At 34.0% G+C, this 10,431-nt stretch overlaps 2 protein-coding genes across 2 annotated transcripts; one reads left to right on the top strand and one right to left on the bottom strand.

Moving 5' to 3' along the window:
* Positions 1–447: 447 nt before the first annotated feature.
* Positions 448–1,070, bottom strand: LOC141687271 (histone H3.2). Its single transcript, XM_074492478.1, has one exon. It carries the CDS (start codon positions 994–996, stop codon positions 586–588), a length of 411 nt encoding a protein of 136 aa, XP_074348579.1. The 5' UTR covers positions 997–1,070; the 3' UTR covers positions 448–585.
* A 104-nt stretch (positions 1,071–1,174) lies between these two features.
* Positions 1,175–2,406, top strand: LOC141685726 (uncharacterized). The gene is made up of 2 exons (XM_074490814.1): positions 1,175–1,181; positions 1,970–2,406. The coding sequence occupies exons 1-2, from the start codon at positions 1,175–1,177 to the stop codon at positions 2,404–2,406; spliced, it is 444 nt and encodes a 147-aa protein (XP_074346915.1).
* Positions 2,407–10,431: the final 8,025 nt, after the last annotated feature.

Below are 10,431 nucleotides of genomic sequence, written 5' to 3'. Positions count from 1 at the left end.
CTGAAACAATGCTGATAAGCATTTCATGCTCCGGGTTATTCATACAGGAAATACACAATTTTGCACAGACCAGAGTACAATACGAACTTATATAAAGAAAACATCTCACATGACACATACTAAACCAACAAACACATATACCAATCCTGCAGCAGCAATACAACATTTAATTGATTTAATTTTCACCAAACAAGCTTTAATTTAAACATCTTAAAATCTACTGTATAACAAGGCTTACATAAAACACAGGCCTTCAATATATATTATTTACCATTTTTGGTCCCTCATTTAAAACAGTATCAACACAAATATTTCTCATTAACATTCATACAAATAAATAAATAAAGTTCATTCACACATTTTATCAAACAGAATGGTATGTAGGTTCAATGCCAGAGAAATTGGATCTTAAACAAAATTAACAAGTGAAATGTTAAAACAAACACATATTTAAAACCAAACTTTTCATTCATCATCACTAAACATGAGAAAGATATACATCATATTAAGCACCAACAACCAACTAAACAAAAGCAATCTAATTAAACCCAACTTGTCCAAATCTAAGGCCTGAATTCCAGCAATCTAAGCCCTCTCTCCACGAATACGCCTAGCAAGCTGAATATCCTTAGGCATAATAGTAACCCGTTTGGCATGAATTGCGCAGAGATTGGTATCCTCAAACAGTCCAACCAAGTACGCCTCAGCAGCCTCCTGAAGGGCTGCAACAGCAGAGCTCTGGAACCTCAAGTCAGTCTTAAAATCTTGTGCAATTTCCCTCACAAGCCTCTGGAACGGAAGCTTTCGGATCAAAAGCTCAGTGCTCTTCTGGTACTTCCTGATCTCTCGTAGCGCCACGGTCCCTGGCCTGAACCTGTGTGGCTTCTTCACTCCTCCTGTTGCTGGTGCCGACTTTCTTGCTGCCTTTGTTGCTAGTTGCTTCCTCGGTGCCTTTCCTCCTGTCGATTTTCTCGCTGTTTGCTTTGTTCGTGCCATTGCAATTCAATAAAATTATAACAGAGACACAAAAATTGTGTTGGTTTGTTTGTGTGTTGTTTTGATGAGAGGGGTGGGGGTATTTATAGATGAGAATTGGGATTTTTATGAGCGGCAATTTTGAGTTTTTGATTTCGTTTTGGTGGGAGATGGTTATTGGCCGTTAGATTGGTGAGTAATGGACGGTTAGATTGTGTTTTATTGTGATTGAGAGTTGCGATCCGTGTGTTGTCAGAAGAGCCAATGAGAGCGCTCCATTGGCTTTCCTCAATCCGCGTCAAAGTACAAGTGCTTATGCCAAGCGTTGGATGGATGTTCATTTTTAACGGTTCAGATTTAAGACTGGGCTTTGTGTTTCTTCACAAACCCGCAATGCTACATTAAATTTTAATTTTTGTTTTTAATGAATATTTTTATCGGTAATAAACTAATAATACTTCCTCCCTCCGTTTCAACAAAATATAGGTTCACTTTCAAAATTTTACTGCATATTAGGAAAACTGAATATTGCTTAAATAAATTGTAATTTTTTCAATATTAATTGTATTAAATGAACATAAAATATAATATGTGTACATGATATGGATAGAAAATACATCATAAAGACACATTAAATATCGAATTAATTACACTGGGTCTTTTTGTCTGAATTCCACTACAGACCTGTCTGATCTGAACTCATAGCAGACTCAAGACGGCTCATGTACACAAGCCCCACTAGCAGAGATCGTCGAGGTACACAAACACAATCTATTCACGGACTAGGCCCAATACGGCTAAAAGAGCATAGACATCGGGACGAATGAAGTTCATTGCGGTAACCATAGACTACTTCACGAAGTGGATTGAGGCTAAGGCACTAGCCAAGAAAACCACCAAGAAAATTTCTCAATTTTTCTGGGAGAATGTGATATGTCGATTTGGGATCCCACGCATCATTGTCACAGATAATTTGATAATTCGGAATTCATAGAGTACTGCGATGATAACAGCATAAAGTTTCGATTCACCTCGGTTGCTCACGCGCAAGCAAACGGGCAGGCGGAAGTTGCTAACAGAATCATCCTTGATGGACTTAAGAAAAGGGTTGAACGATCAAGGAACACTTGGGTAGATGAGTTGTTCCCTATACTATGGGCATATCGTACCACCCGCAAAGTGACTACTGAAGCTACCCCGTTTATGCTGGCTTACGGAGCCGAGGTTGTGGTGCCCCTCGAGATCACTCATGGATCCCCTAGGATCGAAGCTTATGAGCCAGAGACCAATGAAGAAGGCATGAGGCTCGCTCTCGATCTCATTGACGAGGTCAGAGATGAGGCCAACGCCCGCAATACAGGTCATCAACAAAAGCCTCCCTCTATTACAATAGAAGGGTTAAAGAAAGGTTCTTTCAACAAGGATATTTAGTTTTAAGGAAGATTGAGGCATCGGGAGTCGAGGAGAGAGGAAATCTAACCCCTAACTGGGATGGACCTTATAAGGTCAAAAAGACATTAGGACAAGGATCCTGCAAGTTGGAGACCCTGGACGGTGATAAAGTTCCCCGCACTTGGCACGCTTCAAACGTGAAGATTTATTATGTTTAGGAAACTTGTGATGTGTTCCTAGTATTTAGTATTAAGTTTATAAATAAGGTCTACGAAACCATCCTATGTAAGGGTTGAACCCATTTCTCGGAGATATTATCTATTTATGCAAGTTTATTTTTATCATCTTGTCTACCAATTTTTTTAAGTACGAGTATCTAAAGAATGCAAGTCCCGAAGGACCAAATAGCGAAAATAAATGGCAAATATGAAATGAAATCAAATGAAGTACATAAATAAAGATCCTGAAGAATCATGAGTTAAGTCCCGAAGGACCAATAGGTTACAAACCAATATAGTTAGAATAAGCAAGTTCAAAAAACAAGGCCACATGTGGCAATCAAAGTCATGCAAGGCTATATCAGTCACTCGTCAGAAGAGCCCTCCTCTTCCTCACCATTCCCCGCTCCCTGGCCATCTTTCTCCTCCCCCTCCTCTTCCTCATCTGAACTAGCCTCGGAGGAGGAATCACTGCTCCTTGCAACCGGCTCCTTGATCTTCCCATAAAGGACTGTTGGTGTGATATCTCGTATTTTTAGAATTATTATTATTATTATTTGAATATATTTATGTGTTTTTCAGATTTAGAAGGAATAAAATGGTGGATATTTTATTTTTTTCTTAATGAGATCGTGTCATTAAATGGCTTAATATGCTAATTGATAGTTGGTATCATTTTTTTGTCAGAATTGTGAAAGTATTTAAATACTTTTACTATTTCCAAATTTTTATTTGAAAGTCGATCGTTGGATCAATATCGGTAAAGCTGAGTGTATTTTCCAGTTTTGGGGATCGAGCGGATATTTTTCCTTGCCTCAATATTTTATCGATGTCAGAAATATTATTTGGTATTTTATCTGTGTTCACCCGGGTATAGAGTGAGGTTCGAAAACATTTAAAAATAATATTTTACAACTATTTTGTTATGTGTTAAATGAATTATTATGTGTTTAATATTATTTAAAAATGTGTATTTCCACGATTTAACGTGCGGTGGATTTATGTGTGATCCTGTAAGGACCAGAGTATTTTTCGGATACTCGTTACGTGTTTAAAATACATTTGTATGAAATTATACGCAATCTGGACTCTTGTCAAAGTGTGTTTTTATCGATTTACTTTCTTTATCTCGTTTCGTGTGCGTTTGCATACATTATATGAGTTTTCGGGGTTTTCTGTTAATTTAGAAAATATTTCGATTTCTCCAAAATCAACGGACCGGGACCTTACCGGGACGTCAAAACCCACAAAATTTGTATTTTTATTTTTAGAAAATCGTGGGACTTTCAAATATTCAATATTTTTGTGTTTTTGGAATATTCGTAATTTTTGGGGAATTTTGACATAAATTTTGTATTTATTGGATTAAATATTATTCCCTATTAATTATTCATTTTAGGCAAATTATTTTTATTAAATGGTATAATTAGGCCCAAATTATTTTAGGGATATTTTTGTGTAAGTATAAGTAGATTTTCTTTTATTGTTAATTATTATTAAAAATTAGTTTTTTTAATTTAATTTTCAGAAAAATAGAAAAATCTTCTAATATTCGTTTTTCGCGTTCTTGAGAATCAAACTCCAATTTGAAGGTGATTTTGAACTCCAAATCACAAGTATGAGTAACCAAATTGAAGCTCTCGACTTCCTCTTTCATCATCCATCATCAAAATCATCAAACGATTGATGCGGATCGTTCGAGTTGATCAGGACCAGGCATTGGAAAGAATGAAATGGGATGGTACTGGATATTTGGCTTCTAACAATCGCAGGAGCAGCACATCAGTGAATTGTTGAAATAGAAAGACAGCAAGGTCATAAGATGTCAGACTGAGATAATTATATTGTTGCGAGTGTGACTAGCTGCTAAAAACCAAAGGCAAGTATCCCTAGTTTCACTTATCGTTCAAGTGATATTTATTTTGAATCCTATTATGCAAATTTATCTATATTATTCTAATTCCAGAATAGTTAAATGTTTTACATATCAAAGTGATTGATTCTGTTTATGTAAGTATTCTTATGCTATTTTAGGTTCAGAATAGTTAAATGATTTTACTTATCCAAATACCGAATTTATAAATATTATATACTTTGAGAATAAAATGATTTTGTTGCGAGTAATCCTGCCCAAGTGAATGGGGGAATAAAATTATTTAGGATGTCGATTAATTCTGCTCCTTTTCATAAATTGGTTTTTAAGATTGGATGGTTACTGGTTACAGCGTAAGTGGTCGAGGCACCGGTCCAGCGTGAGCTATTATACGGAAGTGTAATATCTTGCAAGGTGAATATATGCCTTTTTGCAGATATCCTATAGGTACTGTATGGCAGCGGGATACCAATGCTTATATCTACGGCATGGTCGCGGGATACCGGTGTTGTTTTATGACTGATCATCAGGAACAACATAGTGCAAAATTGGTTCCAATCTAAATTGCTAAATTGTTTTTGATAATCATAACTAATATGATGTATCAAGTCAAGTGTTTTTGTTTCGGATAAAATGTGAAATTCAGTTTCTGATTAATGTTGATACTTAGGTTGCTGTTAAATATCAAAGGTGGTATTAATATATATGATTGATTTTGACTTCAATATGGGATGTTGTGAGCATCTAAGTTAGTATTGATATCTAATTTGATGTGACAACAAAATAAGTATTGATATCATGATTGGGGTTTTGAGTAAATTGGATATAAAGTTTATGATTCAATCCATAATCACTATTTCATGTTGTTTGCGATATTTCCGTAAACATTGTTTTACGAGTTTATCCTCGTCAAGATTCAAAGTATTGCTAAATCATTTGTGCTCAAAAAATATCTAAAGGGTTTTGACTACAAATGAGGAACCAATTCTGGGATTCATTAACTAAATTTTTTGATTCAACAATTATGATTTTAAATGTTCTGCTCTATTGCAGATGTCAGTTTTTATATCAAAAGACCATATATATGTTATAATAAACTTGTTGAGCATTTCTTTCGCTCATACTTTCCTGATTTTAAATTGAACCTTCTAGTGAGGAATGACTTGCGTTGTTTAGCTGCGTAATTCGAGAAAGCGAAGAAGAAGCTTTTGGATGGTGGTTGGGTCAGGGTTTGCGGAACTAGAGTAAGTTCTATTGTATAAAGTTGTGTTTATATATATGTATTAAATCGTTGGTCTAGTATACTTCTTTTTGAAATTGTACTAGTGGGTTAAGTTGTGAGTTTGGAAATATTGAAAAGAGTTTTAAAACAAAGAGAAAAGTTTATTTGTGGAAATTTGGATATCTTGTTTCTAGAACTATAACCTAAAAATATCTTGGTGTAGTTTGGGGTCACAGATGTTATATTTGAGTTTCTGGCATTTATTTATCGATTAAACAGGTTATTTTGGATTGAGATTTCATAGTGACGACCAAATCCCTTGACCCCGGATTTGGGGGCGTTACAGTTTGGTATCAAAGCCGAGGTTATAGTAAACTAGAAACGAGAGTGTGTAGGAGTATGTATAGGTATGTAAGGACGCTTGAACTCATATCGAGTTCCTGTTGGACTATTGGACATAGTACCAAAGAGTAAGCTAAGATAGGCGCATTTGTTTGAGATGGTTATGTTGAGCTGGACAAAACTCCTAGCAGTTGCAAAATTCTATTGTGGAATCTTCTGAGGCTACTACGATTCGACGACGATAAAGATTTTCGGTATCTTTAGAACATGAAGAAGTGTCAAGAATCGGATGGTGAGTCAATAGAAGAGTTCAAATAGAAATAAGTATTAAGACCTTAGCAATACCTACTATTTCTATAACTTATTTTGACATCTCTCAAAAAGAGGTATATGTTGGAGGATATAATCCATAACACCCGTTTTCAATCACGTAATGTGCCAGAGGCTGTCATGAAGCCTATTTTCAGGTTTTGATAGCTCTGAAAATCACATAAACATATTCAAATATTATTATTATTATTATTATTATTATCAGGATTTTATTTTTCTCCAGAAATATTAGCTTTGAAACATTTTTAGTTTTGATCCGAGGATTGCCCTAACAAGTCATTTATTAGAAATCCTTTATTATTCATTTGTTTTTGAATTCATTTCATATTCTTTTATTCTGACTGAGATGAACAACTCTAACTACAGAAGACACAAGGTACACATGTCTGTGTGACATGAGTTGGATAGGACGCCATCACTTATGTGCGTTGTGACTACAAGAAGGTTAACAACCTTTAGTAGTGTCTTAATTTGGGCACGCAACACCAAGTTCATTTGATCATATTGATCTCTCAGTTATTCTTTCATATCAACAATACTTTCTCACAAAATCAGATTTTGGTCCCGTTATGATATGAAATTCTTTTCTCTTTGGATCTCCATGATTTTATTATCTCAAATACTCGAAGGTATGCCAATCAAGTTGAGATGAGTTATCATGGTCAATGGAAAGTAAGACTTTTGGATGAAATTACCATGAGCGACAGTGGATTGAAATGCGATTAAAATATCAGTGGCGTATAACGAAGTCGGTCTGTTTCTTTATTTCTCTCTCTATTTATCTCTATCTCTCTTTATCTTTCTCTCTATTTTTCTTTCTCTCTATCAGTAAAAGTGATTCTATTGAAGAATTAGTAAAAAGGTATGTGGATGGAACAGTGGTGCGGAGTGAAGCTCCCGTGATCAGATGTTATGCAAGAAATCCAAGTTTTTCTTTAAGATTTTCAGAAAGGTTACGTATGAAATATTGTAAAATTGGCCAGAAGATCCCTAGTGCTCTCTTCTGCTGATTCTGAGGACGGAAACCTTTTGGAAGCGGATCCTACTGCTATTTGCAGCTCCAAGTAGAATATATCATTAGCTACGTTCCAATATAAATAGAATTACAAATTCAGTTATGTTGTACATTTTTAAATGATTTTATGCAACTAACCAGGTGCATCTGTTTATGTTTAACAAAATACTGGAGAATAACCACACAACTTTTGTGTAAACTGTACCTTTCAAGACAATCTCCATTTTCATAATTTTCCGGGCTGCTTACTTATTAATCGCTTGTGGAATTACCTGGATTCCTCTTGCTGGGGTTTTATTCCCATTGATATTCATGCTTCTGGTTCCTATTAGACAATTCATTTTGCCTAAGTTTTGCATCTTCTTTACCATATAACCTTGCAATGGTAACCTTTTTGGTCTTTCAAGGATATAAACTTCTAAAATTTCTCTTTCAATTTTTCTGTCACGTAATATGTGTATCTGTATATTAGCGTAAGATATAGTGAAATTACAATGATATTTATGGAAATTGCTTATTTTTTGTACTAGTTTCATTGTAAGATCAAATAAGCTCTCAAGAGTGAGAATCACAAAATATCATGAAGTTTATGTTATTTGCATTAAATTTGTAATTAGTGGTTGTCTCATTCTTTAAGTGTATTCTTCAAACAAGCTTCCTCATATTAGCTTATATTCTTGTTTTTCTATGAATTTATTCTACATGACACATAGATAGGTTCGAGTGCTTCATTTCTATAACTAATGTACCCAATCCCTTGCAAGATTTTTGTGTCGCGGACTTCAGCAGCTCAGGTTCTATCCATATCTCTAGTTTTTCTAAGAGGATCTATTATTTGTATATGATACATGTTCTGATTTGTGGTTTAAACTATTGCAGCACATAGAGTCAATGGATATTCTTTTCCATCTTAAATTAAACAAGAAAAGTTCCTGTAATATTATAGTACAATGGTAAGTATGACAAGCTAATAAAAACTATAAATTAGGAAAACTATGTCCAGCAAAGTATGTTATCCACTCTGCCCCATTTATTCTTTTACATTGTTTCTAATTATTTTTTGATTTAATTATTTAGATCTTGATTTTTTTTTTAATTTAATTTAAATGTTTCCATGTCGTTAGTATGGACTATTTTTCTTATTGTATTTATATGCCCTTGTCACACTTTTTCGATTCTTAATTGGATTTGACCTATATATTGTTAGTATCTCTATGTTTTTGCGCATCTTGTTTTAAATTTTAATAGAATAAATGAATAAGATTTAATGGTAGTGTATTTAATTGTACAATAAAGGACAACTCAATTTTCTCTTTTATACTATTTTTTAAAATTTTTTTGTATTTATGCCTTTTTATGCTTGAATTAGATTATTATCTTTTTAACTAAGAGGTTATTTTCAAAGGAGTTTGTTTGGTGATTTAAAGTGTAGTAAAGAGAAGAAGATCAATGGAGAAGATCAAGTGTAGTTTGGATATGCTTGGAATATGGTTTATTGATCGATCATATTATTGTGATTTTAGCTGATTTTTGTAATTTTTTTGGATATGTATTGTAGATTTTATTTTGATAATATTGGTAATATGTTTGTTCTTTAAACAAAGCATGTATTTCAAATTTTTTAAATTAACTGTTACATTTGCCTGTTATAGTGTAATGTATGTTTTATATATAGTGTTACATTACAAATAGTACTATTACTTAATTAAAAATTTTGGTGTTACAATTGATAGAACATACTGTTATAATAGGCTATGTGGGACCCATAGGTGGGCCTACTACTGCAATTTTGATTGAACCTAATGTATCACTCATTTTTCCGTTACATTTGGGCCTTTTAGTATTACAGTAGTTGCCTATTGTAACATTTTCTTATCTGATACAATAGATCAGTGAAGTATTACATTAGGGTGTTTATTGTAGTGCTCATATACGTAACGTCTGTGGTGTTACAATAGACCTAATGTGACATGTTTTGGGCCTATTGTAACACTATTTAGGCATTAAAATAGCCCACTTATGGCGTAGTGGGTGTGAAACCCAACCCTTCACATATTCAATGTGCATTTGGTCCCGATTACAACCTTTACGAGACCTCAGCTTTTTAATATTGGCAATCCGACCACATTCAACAAGACCACTATCATTACATCTGGATGTTTTCCATTAGGCATCGGGTTGTTTCCCAAATTCAAGATCGGAAGAAAGGAGGGATTCAGATAATAGATCACCAAGTATTTTTGTTCAATACCACCCATCCAATGACTTGCTTCGGTCCAATTTTTGGCCCTATAAGCCTCCTCCTCGGGCAGGTACAAGTCTTTTTCTTCTTTCTCCACATGGGGCGACTCATCATTGTCCACAAGGGCATCAACTTGCGACATGTCTCTTCTATCTCACTAAAGGTTGATGAGACCCCAACTCCCTCTCCCTTATACCACGAGTCGCTAGGTTGGGAGTCCGAGAATGTGTTGCTAACGTGAGATACAGAATCACAACTATGATCGAAGTTGTTGTCTCCATTATACCCTCTATCCATTTAACCTATAATAAAAGAACATAAAAAGAAAGCAAAATTAAATACTTAATGGTAAATATATTTATAAATTACAATAATCATTACAAATTCCACACCAAGGCCGGTCTTGAGAGTTTCAAGGCCCGATGCAAAAATATTTAATGGGCCCTTACTCAAATTTTTGTAAAAAATGGTATGAAAATCAAGTTCTTTTTAGAAATCTGAATGAAATAAATTAATACATAATTAGTAAGCAACAATTTATTCTACTCAATCACTTGAAAATCATATAATTACAAAAATATGTAAATTTTATACTTACAATTTAATACAATCAAAAAATATACTACTAATTTTATTCCGTGTATTAAGTGTCGGTTATTATTTTCGAAGTAGGAACTTTGATAATGCACTTACTGGAATTTCTTGAATCTTAAAGTTACTAAATGCTAGAAACTTCTATTGTGATACTAGTTTAAAAAAATTAATGTAGTCTAAAAATACCTTTTAAAAATTAGCGTAGTCTGAAAGTATTTTAAAAGATAT

The sequence above is a fragment of the Apium graveolens genome, chromosome 9, assembly GCF_009905375.1.
Source record: "Apium graveolens cultivar Ventura chromosome 9, ASM990537v1, whole genome shotgun sequence".
In the NCBI taxonomy this organism is placed as follows: Eukaryota; Viridiplantae; Streptophyta; class Magnoliopsida; order Apiales; family Apiaceae; genus Apium; species Apium graveolens.
This window is presented reverse-complemented; position numbering and strand designations above follow the sequence as displayed.